The 14,738-nt window shown below is 43.7% G+C and overlaps 1 protein-coding gene across 1 annotated transcript in view; it reads left to right on the top strand.

Moving 5' to 3' along the window:
* The first annotated feature begins 1,652 nt into the window (after positions 1 to 1,652).
* Positions 1,653 to 14,738, top strand: part of NTF3 (neurotrophin 3) — a 46,797-nt gene continuing 33,711 nt past the window's right edge. Inside the window, exon 1 of the mRNA XM_053944195.1 lies at positions 1,653 to 1,859. Within this exon, the coding sequence (XP_053800170.1) occupies positions 1,842 to 1,859 (18 nt within the window). The 5' untranslated portion in view covers positions 1,653 to 1,841. The remainder of the gene's footprint in view (positions 1,860 to 14,738) is intronic.

Raw genomic sequence — 14,738 nt, forward strand, 5'->3', positions numbered from 1 at the left:
CAGGATTTAATTCGAGTTCCCTCATCTTAGCTGAAAAAGCTCTAAATTGGATGGAAACAGCATTCAGGAACAGCGTGAGACAAAAAACATTGGAACTAGAGTTATGCGAGTTTGAGGAGCTTTGGTTTTTTGTTTGTTGATGGTTTTTGGTGGGGTTTTTTGTTTGTTTGTTTTGTTTGGGTTTTTTTTTTATTGGCACAGCAGCAAGTACAGAATTCTTAGGAGGCAGTGGTGGAAAATGACTTTTGTTCTCCATCTGGGTGAGAAAGGCAGAACTTGTGAGACAGATACAAATTGTGGAATCCCTCAACAGGATCATTTAAATTGCATAACCCCTAAATGGGACCATTTTATGCTTGAAAAAATCCAGAGAAAGGACAACTGCAACTAACAACACCATCTGTATTTTAATCTATGGTGGTAAATATTTCAATTAAACTGTGACAACTTTCCAGGTAGATTAAAATATCTTAAAGGAGATGGTACAAAGCTTTGACAGCAGGAGAGGACTAATTGTCTTTACATAGGGAAGGGAAAGAGAAAAAAATCCATGGTTAAACAGGAACAGAAAAAAACTTATTGAGCTAGTAAAAGTATTCTTTAAGGAAACAATCTGGTGACCCTTATGATTTAAAGTGTCACCTCGTATCTTATATGACCATGTTCTTATGGTTATGACTTGCTCAATTAAGCTCAAATCAAACAGAAAAGAAAGATGACTTAAGCATGTAAATTTAGAGGGAGACTTAGAGGCATGCAGCTAAATTTATCAGCCATCTCTGTGAGTGATCTCTCTAAATAAAAAGTTTGGGAACCAGTCGCTGCTGGTTGCTGATGAACTTTCCATGTTTTTGGCACTTGCCATCATTAATGGATGAATCTGCAAGTCAAAACAGGAGGAACTGTACACAAATCCATCCTAAGGTCTGTTCTTAACTATGGGTGTTTCTCCCAGCACTTATTTTTGTATCATGGCGGGTGACTTCCTTGACAGAAATACTGACCAAAGAAATAAATTTGTCAAAGATTTGCAAATAACTGGGAAAAAAAAAATTAAAAGGGAAGTCAGAGCGAGAGAGGGGGAGATTATGGCACTGTTGCTCTGTGTCTCTATTTCACCTGCTTGACGTGTCCTACAGTGACTTGTGAACACGGGTAGGAATAACAGCACATGCTGGCAGTGTGAGTAAAGTGTGTGCATGTGTGTGCATGTGGGAGACAGAGGGAGCGTGGAGGACAGAGGGGCGGGAAGGGGGGAGTGGATGGACCATTAGAGTGCAAACACAGAGACATTCCTGCAATAAAATACTCGTCTGCTGAGAATCGCAGTCTGGAAGGGATGGTGGTGATTTAACAAAACAATTCTCTAAAATGTTCCCTGGTGCTAATACTGTTCTTAATAATATGAAGAGGTTTTGCCAGGAAGAGAAATAAAACCATCAATTGGGCTTGAAAAAAAAAAAAAAAAAGAAAATAGGCACAGGAGAGTTTTTTTTTAAAGCACACAAGGGGGGAAAATGACCTTTATGATGGTTTTGCCATTTTCAAAAAAATGCCTCATTCTCTGAATTTCCCCAGCCAGGCAAGGTTGTTATAAATGGTAGGTAGGGAAAGCAGAGTGTGGCAATAAAGGGGTTAATCCACGGAGCACAGAGCCATCTGGCTGAGCTGGTTTGTTATAATCGAGCAGATTATGTTCACGGGACTCAGAGTTTAAGGCTCCTCTCCCATAGAGCAACTCTGCACAACCCAAGCAGACCAACTTTGGGACTTTGAATGAACGTATTTACATCCACCTTTCTCTTCATGTCGACTTTTCTGGAAACATTCACACGGATGCCATGGTTACTCCTACCACGGTAAGGGAAATTTGACGTTTTCTAATAGGGTCCTAAGAGGGCGGGGAGGGAAAGGGGGGGAGAGGGGTCCTTTAAAGAAGTTTAATGGGGAGGAGGTGGGGGTCTTGTAAGCGGTAGATGTGTCCCAAATGTTGCCTTTCCCATTGTGCCTCCTCCTTCCCTCACCCCTACTTGCCCTATAGTTTGCTTCAGTCCTGAGGTTCCCCTCTCCTCCCGCTCCTCACACTGTTGTTCGGGTCCCTGGAAAGAAAGCAGTGGAAGAGAAATGCGAGGTGCTACAGGAAATCTGATTTAAAAGGCAAAAGCAAAGGAAGATTTTGGTTTTGTCTTAAGAGGGAAGCCAGCAAGTTCAGATATAACAAAAGGGGTTGAAAATCTTGACCGTGCATTGCAAGAACCAGCCTCAGCACACGTAGCATGCTCGCCCTCCGGCAAAGTTAGAGCCTATGACAAGCAAAGCCAAAATTCCCAATTTCTAGACCTTGCCTGCCACAGGTAACCAGCTTCACTGGAGCTTTCATACTTTTTGTGTGTGCCAGACACTGGAAACCCTGCTCATGACCTTTGAATCAATCCTCATTCTCCTCAAACCCAAACACTAAATTCTCTGGGAAGAGCTGGAGATCAAAAGATTCCCTGCACATCTGTGTCTAGGTGAAAAAGATACACTCTCTCTGTGCTGGAATGGCAGGGAAACTGTTCTTACATTGCAGCTCCCAGCGTTTGGTGAGTACCTTCTAGGAATGCAGTACACAACTAATCAACAGAGATGCACATCTAGAGAGCAAAATAGAAAGCTGTTTCTCATCTAAACAGCTGAAATGCAGCTTAAAGCGTCAGTTACTGGCGAGTCCTTATGGAGACACCAAACTGCTCTTAGCCAAGAGGGGAAAAAGTCCTTGAATGGTTTAGATAGTTTTCTGATCAGTTCTTAATCCTTCATTAAAATAAACGGGAAAGCTATATAAAAGCTATAACTATAAATATGCAGTATCTGGAGAGATGGATATTTTGGATTGAATAGGGCTGCTATGTGCACATTCTCTGGTTCCTATATTGCAAAACCAGTTATTTAGAGATGACTCTGTGTGTGTGTGTGTGTGTGTGTGTGTGTGTGTGTGTGTGTGTGTGTGTGAGGGGGGTTGCTTCTCCCCCTCCCCCCTTTTTAAATAGACAGGGATGTGTGTTATATGGTCCAGAGGATTGTTGTGAGCTACAATTTTTCAGAAAACACTCTTTGCTCTCAGGCTTGTGTGATTTGTTGCATGAGGAGTGCAAATGGTATGTAAAGTTTTGCCTTTGCATTGTGCCTTCAGGAAAATATCCAGACAAGTAGGAGAGGCACTTTCAGGTGCAGAAATACCTGATATGTGCAAGCTTGCAAGTGGAGAAGTGGCAGAAGAAGCACCTATAAATGGGATTCAAGGAAAAGGAAAATCTAATAGTAATAAAAAAGAAAAAAAAAGAAAAAAAAAAAAGAAAGAAAAGAAAAAAAAAGGGGAAAAAAGCCTTGCCAGACAAAAGCAGCAGAGAATGGAAGAGTTCAGCATGGTCCCAGCTGCTGGTAGTAAAAAGACTGCTCTGAGATACACGTGTAAATACCAGGGGCTCTGTGTGTGAGCACGGTGGGGGGACAAAATCCAGACATGATTGCAGGTGGTGGAGCCAAAACACGGGAAGAAGTGGAGGTACCAGCAGAGCCAGCAGGGGGATGCTTTGTGTAGAAGGGTGCTACATGTTGAGGTATGCAGAACACATAGGTTTAAGGGGTTTTGTTCGTATTGTTCTGCTCTGGGTTGGGGTGTTTTTCTCTTCAGGGAACAAAAAATGAAATGGTGCATATAAAGGTACATAAAAACTGGAGGGAGGGTGTTATACAGCAGAAATAAAGTGCTACATGTTCACTGCTGTGCACTGGGGTAATAATGGCAGGTGAGACATGCAAAGGTGGTCAGCTTGAAAGGGAAACTGCTGCACATCAACTGGAAAAAGAAGATCCTTGTGGGTGGCAGAAAGTTTAGGAGCTCACAAGAGGAAGTAACACTCGAGAGAGATGGGAAAAGGTACAGGCTGGAGGCTGGGTGAGGATATGAAAGGGACATACAAGGATGGTGGGGTCTGCAAGGGGGAGGTTGGGTATGGAGTGGGAGTGGAGGGAGAAAGGTGAAAGCACAAAGGATGTTTGGAGGAGGAGTTAAAATGTGAAGTATTAGCTATTTGGAGAAAGGTATGGAAAACAATCAGCTACATGATGCTTGTGGGGGGCGTCAAAAGGAGGCACCTTTGATTGTGTCAAGAAATAGATATGAGGCTGTATTTACAAGGAAGGTATCAGAGTATGAAAGGCAAGGCTTGCATGGTGATGGAAACGTGCTGAGAACAGGAACACAGAGGGGAAAATGAGCTGGATGGAGATAGGGTGTGGTGAGGGAAAAAGGGTCCTGTAAGTATGTGAAGGGGTAACTAATTAGAGATATTTCAGAGCAGGCTGGAAACCTGCTGGAGTGTGCTGCCTACCTGCAAGGGAGAGACAGAACTGGGGAAAAAGCCATGGGGAAGTGGTGTGAGGAAATTCAAGAGAGTGGAAGTCACAGGGACGGGATGAACTGTGGCAAGGATATAAAGCCATGGCAGGTGTTGAGGAGCACGAGGATGAGGAAAAATTAAGGAATGTAGGAGGCATGAATGAGGATGAAATGAAGAGCTAGGTTTTCTGCAATGCCTAGGAAAGAGGTGGTTTACAGGAGATACAGGGTGAGAGCAGAGAGTGAAGGGAAATTTGGGGGTTTGTTTCTTAGCAGGCAAAGAGAGGGTGTGGTGCAAATGTGCAGTGGTTTGCTCAGCAGAACTGGGGATGCCTCTTTGCTGGGGAGTAGGAGCAACACGGGGAAAAACAGGCAATAAATTACAGGGAAAGCAGCTGGGGCAAGGAACAGCAAGCAAGGAATAATGGGAAGACTCTGGGAGGAGGAGAACATACACAAACAAAAAGAAGCAATTTTCTGTTGCAACAGACATAACAAATGTGTTTGCATATCTGTGGTAGGTACTGACTGAGTGAAACAGCAAGAGGGAATGGAACAAATGTGCTGGTGGAGAAATGGCCAAAGATATAAAGGGGTGGGAGGAGAAGGAATGGGAGGAAAAACTACCTGGAGGGCCGTATAAGCCACATGGCTGTGCTGAGGTTAAAAGTAAAGTGTGAAGTGTGTGGGGAGGCGAGTGGGGTTGGGAGCTGTAGGGCATGAGGTGGAAGTGGATGGGAATGACAGTTCCTGTTACAAAGGGCGAGGAGCTCAGCACGGGTTGACACGCAGCGGTGTGGGAGCGAGGAAGGGACCTGTCAGGCTGTGCCTGCTTGCAAGGGCTGTGCAAGGGAAGGTGAAGGGAGGGAAAAGTTGTGTCTGATAAGAGAGATTTGTGCACACAGCATGCTCAAAGGAAATGAGGGAAGTACAGGTGAGGACTGCAGACCTGGGTGTGGGGTCTGGGAGAAAGAAGAGTGATGAGGGGTGAGAAAAAGTTTTTGAAGGCTTAAAACATCTCTTGTTATCTGCCTCTTGCTGTGAGGGAGGCTAAGTGTGCAAGGGGCCCTAGGTGCATGCAGTGCACCAGGAGAGCAGATTGGGAGTTCGGTGCAAGGGCACAGGTAAATCCATACAGACCTTGATGATAGGCACATGGATACATGGAATGTGCGAGGGCCAGGGGTGAATATGTTCAATGGGTGCTGTGCTTATGAGACTGGCAGAGTTGCAGGTGATGAGGGCAATCCAGGAAGAAACTGAAACCCTTGAATGGTGAGTAAGAGCCCTGGGTTGCTGTAAGGGATGAAGGCCTGTGTGGAAGTCCCAGAGAGCCACCCAGGAGGCCATACTGACAAGCAGGGTGGCTACCAGAGACTGCGTGGAGCATCACGTGTCCACTGCATTCATGGCACAGCTCTCCATGTCGAAATCACTTACGTAAGGCCAGCACCAGGGGTGAGTTTCGTGAGTGCTAGGAAAGCAATGTTTGCATTGAGAAGGAGGGTAGGAAAGGATGACTAACTGGGAAAATGGTTTGGTGCGTGGGTAGCGATAGGACCCGACGTGCTCTAGATGTACCTGTCTTCTGCATGACTTGCACAGCAGGCAGGCTCTCCTCTAGAGGTTTTTTGTAGACCTTTTATGAAGAAGTGCTGAATAACCCTTAGAAAATCCCAGTAGATTTAACTACAATATTTAAACCAGCTTAATTCAGAAGCGTACCAACGCACCTTATTTTCACACGTTAAAACCTCTGAATACTGCTGCTGGGACAAAGGGCAGAGAGGTTTCTCTGGGACAAGTTAACAGGGCTCTTGGATGAACAACTATTGGGCTGAAGCACAAAGAAGGACTACAGATGTCAGTCAAGGGAAAGAGGAAAGCACTGGCTTTCTCCATGGCTTGAAGCAGTGCTGGAGTAATGTGCAGTTGGCTGAGGGTTGAAAACACAGGATACATCTTGGATGTCAGAGAGAAGCACTAGGAACTTATTTCCCTTCAAAACAATTGCATTTATTGACAACAGCTGTTCTTCAAATCTGATCTAAAAACACCTTCAAATTGTGTGGCTCACCTAGGACTTTGGGTTCTTCTGCACGGAGTAGGAAAGTGCTTGCTTCTACCCATAGCTGGTGTAGCTGGCGAGAAGATTGTGAGTAATCCTGTGGAACTTGCACTGGAAGAAGTCGGTCTGATCACACAGAACCTCTAAACCTAAAGGTTGAAGCCTCTGAGCCCAGACCTTAAATAATATCAGTCCTATGGACCATGGTTCGTAGATCCCTTTTCTGTTCATTGCAAGGACAAATTCCTGCTAAAATAAAAGCAAGCAGCCTGTAAAATGATAAGCAATTAGTGTTCATGCAGCTATAGGTTGTGTTGGGAACCCATTGTCCCATATTTTACACTGGTTTCCCACTGCAGAGTCCAGGTCAAGCTCTCCAGCAGGATAATTTCTCCTGGCAATTCTTGCAGCTGGCTGCAGTCTGTGGAAAGGACCTTTCTTCTCTGCTGGGAGTGAACTTCCCACCACGGCAGGCTGTAGGTGGAGGGAATGGTGAAGTAGTTGTCCATGAGGGGGAGATGCAGTCTCAGACACTGGGATTCAGATGGGCTGAAACCACACACCACAGCCTACTCAGCCCTCAGTGTTCCCCTGGCCTCTGACCACTCTGCTCCCTCCACTAGGAAAATAAAAATCAAACAGTGGCATCAACCTGTCAGCTGGCTGAGACAAGAGAAAGGGATCAATGGGTTGTTGCAGGAAAGGGAAAAAAGCAAGAGCGAATGAGCTGTGCTCAGTGTGGAGAACATGGGGCATTTGTGCCTGCCTGAAGCCTTTGCAGGCATGACACAGCCAGAGAAATCTGCTTGCAAGGGGCCGGAACACCTGGGTGTCCATGCAGATGTTTGCCTGGCCATGTGTGTGCGTCCAGGGGCAGCCAGTGGGAAGGGCTGGTGGAGGGGGATGGCAGCTGTTGCTGTGTGGGAGACTCTTCGTGCATCTGTCAGTGGGGGATGCGGGGATCAGTCACTTTCTGAGGGCACAGATGGGATGTGCGTGTGAAGAGAGAAGCGCTAAGTGTGGATATGGAGTAGTTTCAAGGTTGTGAAATGAGTGCTAGGAGGAACATCTACAGCTATGCTCCTGATTGAATCATGAGCCTTAAGTCCATAGGGGAAAGGGAGTCCTCTGCAGGAAGCCTCAAGGGAGATTACACTTCCCAAGGAACTAAGAAAACTTCACTCAAGCATGCAGTTCACTTCCGAGTCTCCTCTCCTTCACACGGTACAAGCAAGCCAGCAAAGGTGGCCCTTTCCTTCAGGGCAGCAAGCACTTGAAAGATCACAGCAGGACCATATACACCTCCCTCTCTGATCTTTCCCTGCCTCCGTCTCCTCTCCACCTCTTCACACACGTGAGGAAGGGTCTTTCTGGGTCTGCGTGTGGAATTCCCACCTGAGGGAACGCATGACGGAGCTGCCGCGTCGGGGAAGGCTGTGTGTCTGAGCTTGTCAAAGCAGAGTTTGCTGGTTGTCATCTCAGGCTCAGAGAAGGAGCCTGCTGGTTGCATTTCAAGGCACAGGGGAAGGATGGCAGGCTGTTCCACGTTTCCATTCGGCAGAGCGGGAGTCGCTGCTTGCGTAGCCGTGAAAATGCCCACATTCTGCAGAGCAAAGTCCACTTATCTGTTAAATAACTTATCTGTGTTAGCTGTTAAAAAAACTGCACCAGAGGTGATGAAAACACTCTGGAAGGATTGCAACCCGCAGGGTAAGATTTGCAGCACTCCTCCAACATTTCCAGTGTGCATGTTGCCCATAATGGAACCACAGCAATAAACGTGCTTCTTCTCAGTTGCTCTTTCACACCTTCCAGCAATAAATTCCTTTGAGTCTTTGAGTATTTTGAGTCTGATCTTGCTATAGATTTTACATGTTTCATCTTACATTAGCTGAGTTATGCGAGAATCTAGTTAATTCAAAAATATATGTATTTCTAGGCATTGCCTTAGAAAAAATTCAACCACGTTTGCCAAAAGCCTGAATCGACAGAGTCAGAGGTAACTCACAAGGAACTGTAGAGCTGCAGAAGGAAGAAGTATTTTGTACTCTACATGAATTCAGATTATGAGTGTGAAATTTAAGCCCAACCACTTATTTTGAAAAGCTTTGTGGTTAGATAAGTTTGAATACAACATCCTCTCTGGTGAATTCTGCCTCACTCAGGAGATGGACACAGTTGCAAGACAAAATCAGCTTCTGACTCCTCCAGAGATGGGATTTGGGCAGTATTTGGGTTCTGCTCCAAACCAAGATGAGATATTTTGGCTTTTAGGTGCAATATAGACCTCATAAATCTGATGGAGACCAAACCACAGAGTTGTTAAGAGGGAGACATCATTTCATGTGCTGAGGGGTCTTTCCTGGATTTGTAAATTTAAAAGTTAGAAAATACTTACCTACTTCAGTGTTTTCAGCTCCTGTGAGAGGTAAAACTATTTCCTCCACTCATTTCTCAAACAATTTGCACAGTCAGATTTTACATGACTGGCTTTCCAAATGGATGTTGCAGATAACTCCATAACATTAAAAAAATCTTCCTGAAAAGGTGGTTTTTCTTTGCTCTTTATCCATATTTGCCAGTTATCCCACTTAGATCCCCGAACATCTTGACCAACTTTCCTTCTTTTACTGTTTGCTAAAGATATCCCTCATATATTTGACTTAAGCTGCCCTTTGTTTAAGCTCATTCTTTTCTTACAGAGTTAATATAATTTTTTCCTCTAAGCATATCCTTCAATTTATTAATTATGTTTTTTCAGTTTTCTGACTTCCCTCCATTTCATCCAAAACTTTGTGGCACTAGAGCATTCAGGAATAAAAGTGATGTTCCAAAACATTCCTCTATTTGCCTGCCTTCTACAGTCACACTGACTTTTTGCACTCATTATTTTTCTCTTTTGTGTCTCACTTCTACTGCAAAATAACTTCTATCTAATAAATCCAGCACTAATTCCTTGTTTAAATCATGGCTAGTTAATTTTCAGTATTATACCTTTCCAACTTCCTCCCTAACATTTAATACAGTTGCTCTGAATTGATTTTCCTAGACATATTATCTTAGGCCGTTCTCCTCTGAATCTCTTATTTTCTGCATGATTCTAACAAATCACTATCCTTCTGTGTAGCATTTTTCTATCCTTTCCATTCTTTCTATCCATTTGCAGCCCATTCCTTCTCCCATTTCATTTTTCTTCAGCTCTACTCTTTAACACTTTCAGATTGAGATGATTTTTGAGGTCACTTCCAACCCAAACCATTCTGTGTTTCTATGATTTTTACAGAGTAAAACTCTTTATGAGAGAGATGAAAACCATCTCATCATATAGGGACATCTTTAGGAAATATTGCCTCAATAAGTCTTTCTTCCTAGATGTGCTCTAGATGTACTTAGAACAAAGGATTAAATCATATAAAATGTATTCATTAATTAATCTGGGCAGAGACTTTTTTTTTCTGCTCAGAGAAAATGTCTGTGTTCAAACTGCCTTTCTGTGTTCCCATGCTGTTCAGACTGCCTTTCTAAGTCTGAAACACTCAGGAAATATGTTTAAAGACAAACCATCACAAGCTCTGAGAAAGAGAAACAATCTAAATAGTATCACAAGATGAGTTTGGGGAGGAGTTATTGTTGTTGTTTTACTAAAATAAAATGAAAATAAACAAAAGCTTCATGAAGTTAAATGTTGCTCTGAGAAGCTAAAGCTGCTTTTCACATGTGTTAGCAAAGGGAGTGGTCTCCCTTGGAAAAGTTTTGAGTTTTGGGGAAACAGAAATGGTTTAAAGTCCAGTGTTTTTTTTTTTTTTTTTTTGACAGAGGTTCTTATTTGCCTTATTCCTCTGAAATAAAAGCTGATTAATTTTCAGCATCATCTGGGTTTTGAGCCACCGTTATCAAATCTTATTGATTTAGTTGTCCTTTGGTGAGTGCATTTGTTTACCTCAATCTTTCTTTGCACCTCTGGTTCAGACTGTGCCTTTCCTGACTCTGATTTGACACCAGCACTTCCACTGATTCCAATGAATTTCTGATTAACACAGGATCAGGGCAAACATGGAAACTCACCTGACTGCAGGTCAAATTCCGCTCTCAGTTGCACCCAGGCAATCCTACAAATATTTGTGAGGCTGTAACTTTGAATTTGTGTCTTGGGGTGTGTTTTTGGGGATTTTTTTAAACCATGAATGCACATCCAAAGCATTTAGTATGTTGAGACATAGAAATCAGAGAAATATGTCTATATTAGATAAGTGTATTTTGATTGGAAAAATTGCAACAAATACTTTTTTTTTTGTTGGAATTTGTCAGTTCCTCAGAAACCAAGCATTCCCCACTTGTTCTAATAAATCTCAACTAAGTCTCCTTGGGCACCAAAGTTTAAAAACCTTTCAGACTTCTCCCTTGCTCAAAACCCTGTGTCCTTGTTGACTCATCCACCAGCCATCCACAGACCAGGGAATTGGTACGTGGAGCTACAAGGACAAAGCTAGTGAAACACATGAACCTAGAGGAAACAAGGGCATGGTGCTTCTGCCTCACAGGGGACTCTTGGGCTTAGGAGGCAAAGAGAAATTCCTCAGCACTGGAGAATTAAACCCAACAAAATCTCTCTCTAGTACAGTCTAATATCTCCTAATACGGTCTGTCTCTCTAAGATCCCAGTCAGCCAGATAGAATATTCTTCAAAGCTCTGTCATGTCTAATTTTAAATTCATCAAGTGACTGGGCTTCCACCACTCCACTTAAAATTTTCATACCATCCCCCATGCAGCTTGAGTGCCATTCATTACTACAGGATTGAGTGCTTTCCCATGGGCAAGTTGTTAGCAACAACACAGTCCTGGGTGGCAGTAGGACAGCTGGCATGAGACCATTTTAGATGAGTGGTTTGGCTTCAATTTTATTTTTTCTTTAGCTAAATTCTACTGGTTACCTTTTTGTGATGGCATTCTTTGAGGAAAAAGTGAAAATAAAATGTGTCATTGTTGAAAGTACCAGAAATATTTTTAATAAATAGTCTGTTCTTGGAGAACAGCTCTTTCTCAAAAGAAAGGTTGCACTGGTGAAGCCACACCTGAGTCCTGGGCTCAGTTTTGGGGCCCTCACTACAAGAAAGACACGGAGGGGCTGGAGCGTGTCCGGGGAAGGGAACGGAGCTGGGGAAGGGGCTGGAGCACCAGGAGGGGCTGAGGGAGCTGGGGGGGCTCAGCCTGCAGAAAAGGAGGCTCAGGGGGGACCTTGTGGCTCTGCACAACTCCCTGACAGGAGGGGACAGCTGGGGGGATCGGGCTCTGCTCCCAGGGAACAGGGACAGGACAAGAGGAAACGGCCTCAAGCTGTGCCAGGGGATGTTCAGGTTGGACATCAGCAGGAATTTCTTCATGGAAAGCGTGCTCAGGCATTGGAAGGGGCTGCCCAGAGAGGTGGTGAATCCCCACCCCTGGAGGTCTCCAAGGGACTACTGAACCTCTCACTTGGTGCTCTGGGCCGGGTGAGAAGCTGTAGATTGGTCACAGGTTGAACTCAATGATCTGGGAGGTTTTTTCCAACCTCAATAATTCTGTGGTTCTGTGAAAAGCTCCATACCATCTCCTCAAGATGGTGGGTGTGTCTGTAGCCTGGCAGCAACCTGGACAGTGTTCCAGGAGGTAACTTCATACAAATTACCAGGCCTGCACCTTCCCTCATGGAGAGTCTCCAGATCCTCCAACCTATTAGCAAGACTGCACCAGGATAACCAACCTTATTTCTGCTTGGATGGCAGTGCAAAGCTCTCCAGGGACAAATTGCCCAAAGACTCTCTGCGGGCTGCTGTGTAAAGCAGCTCTGGTGGAGCAGCAGAGACAGCAGTGTATGAGCCAGCACCCTGCAGGGTGAGCACAGAGGACAGTCCCTTGCTCTGCCAGGTTGATGCAAACACCCTGAGGCTCCTCTCAGGCATCCAGACTGCTTGGTGAGGCACGTGAACCAAGCTGCAGCCTTTTTCCAGCTCCTTTTAGGGCAACATGATACTTTAGGATGACTGGAATCAGAAATCTTCCTGGTCCTTTACAGGAATCACAGAATGGCTTAGGTTGGGAGGGACCTTAAAAATCAACCAGTTCCAAACCCCTGCCATGGGCAGGGACACCTTCCACTAGCCCAGGTTGCTCACAGCCCGAACCAACCTGGCCTGGAACACTGCCAGGGATGGGGCAGCCACAGCTGCTCTGGGCAGCCTGTGCCAGGGCATCACCACCCTCACAGGGAAGAATTTCTTCCTGATGTCTAACCTAAATTTCCCTTTACAGTTTGAAGCCATTCTCCCTTGTCCTGTCACTACAGCTCCTGATGAAAAGCCCCTCTCCAGCTTGCCTGTATCCCCTTCAGATACTGGAAGGTTCTGTGAGGTCTCCACACCCTTCTCCTCCCCAGGCTGAGCAGCCCCAGCTTTCCCAGCCTGTCTCCATAGCGAGGTGCTCCAGTCCTCTGATCAGCTTTGTGGCCTCCTCTGGACTTGCTCCAACACTTCCATGTCCCTCTTCTATTGGGGGATCAGAACTGGATGCAATATTCCAGGTGGGGTCTTATCAGAGCAGAGTACACATGGGCACCACAACCTCCCTTCAGCCAGGTCCATAAATTAAATTATTTCCATTTTTATTCATAAACTCCCTAAATATTTATGGATATTTAGGGAGATTTGTTTATTGTAATTGCTTTCTGAATTTTCTCCTGATTAACTAATTTTTTAGCAATACGTGGAAACTTATAGACTACAAGAAGCATCCAAAATTATTTTCTGGTTACCTGGCATATTTCTGTTGATGGATTTCACTTTGGGTTTTTTTCCATCTTTTCCCATCCATCAGCTTCTATTTTCCTCTTGCTGAATATTCTTGAACATCCAGTTGCTAGCTCTGGAGATAACTAACTTAACAGAGGCCTAATTCTGACCCCACTTACATGGAAGAAACCTAATGGCCCCGCAGGGAATAAGTTCATCTTGAGGCAGTGAAAATTTAGACCAGAGTCAAGACCTGAGAACTCAACAGAGAAACTATTGCCAATAGCCAGGCAAATGAGAGTGGTTGTTTCTGCATTAAAAAAAAAAAAAAAAAAAAAAAAAAAAAAAATTCTTAATGTAGAAACAGTTTTCCAAATCCAAACTAGCAAAGCTTTCTCCAAAATTCTGCTCTGACCTGTCAAAAATTATCTAATCACAGTCTGATACTGCTCTTGCTTGTTTATTTGCTTCCTCGCTTGTTTTCTCCTCTCTTTTTGCAAGAAGGTGTTGGTGTGGTGACTCCAGCTCTTTCAGTTTTTCCATCCATGAAATTCTCATCCAGATGAATTATGTCAGACCAAATCTGAAAAATGAAACCTGATGTCCTACCTTTGATCTGAGGCAAATAATCATAGGTGCCATCGCCAGCCTTCTGCAGGAATGCAGTCCAGAGCAAAGGACATGAAAAGAACCTCAAAGATACTTCTAAAAGCCATAAAATGTTTTAGCAATTTTGGGTTTTCCTCCCTTCTCCTTACTGAAAAGGAACAGATGGGAACAGAAGTAATCTCTGCCATCTGGAAAGACTGAAGGATCAGTATGAAAAGAGCCAGGTGTCAAGTTTGTTCATCACCAGCCCAGCTTTGTCAATTATCAACATCAAAACCTTATCTCAACAAGGGCTGGATTACACTAAGGATAAATGATTTTGCAAAGCCATTTTTTCTGTATCTTTTTGTCACCTAATTGTTCAGCTATCTTGAAAAGTCCTGTTCTGAACAGAAAAAGGAAAGAGATTAATTTGAAGTTTTACTTCTTATGTGACCGGAAATTGTCTCCCTTGGTCCTTCCTACCTTCCATTGAACACTGCAGTCTGGATTCCACTTAAAGTCGATTAACTCTGTCATAACCTTTTAAAATTATGCTAAATTGAATTTATATATAGGTAATTTGGACCTTGTTCTCATAACAGTTTGAAATGGAACTGTAGCACCTTTGAGTGGGAAATCCAAAGCAAAAAAATCATTATAGTGCTGTTCAGTCTCTGGAGAGTGTCTGAATCACTGAATTTTTGCTTTAAATATTGGAAATTTTGTGTGTAAGTATAATTTTAAATATATGTATATGTATTATATATATGTATACATATTATATATGTGTGTATATATATATTTGTGCACTAACTGTACACAGAACAAGACTTAAGAAGTCTTGCTCTTTATCTGAGTAGATTTTCTTTTTTTAATCATGTTTTATTTACATTTCATTTATGAGATTTCACAGCACCTTTGGTTTTAAT

The sequence above is a fragment of the Vidua chalybeata genome, chromosome 5 (genome assembly GCF_026979565.1).
Source record: "Vidua chalybeata isolate OUT-0048 chromosome 5, bVidCha1 merged haplotype, whole genome shotgun sequence".
Taxonomy (NCBI): Eukaryota; Metazoa; Chordata; class Aves; order Passeriformes; family Viduidae; genus Vidua; species Vidua chalybeata.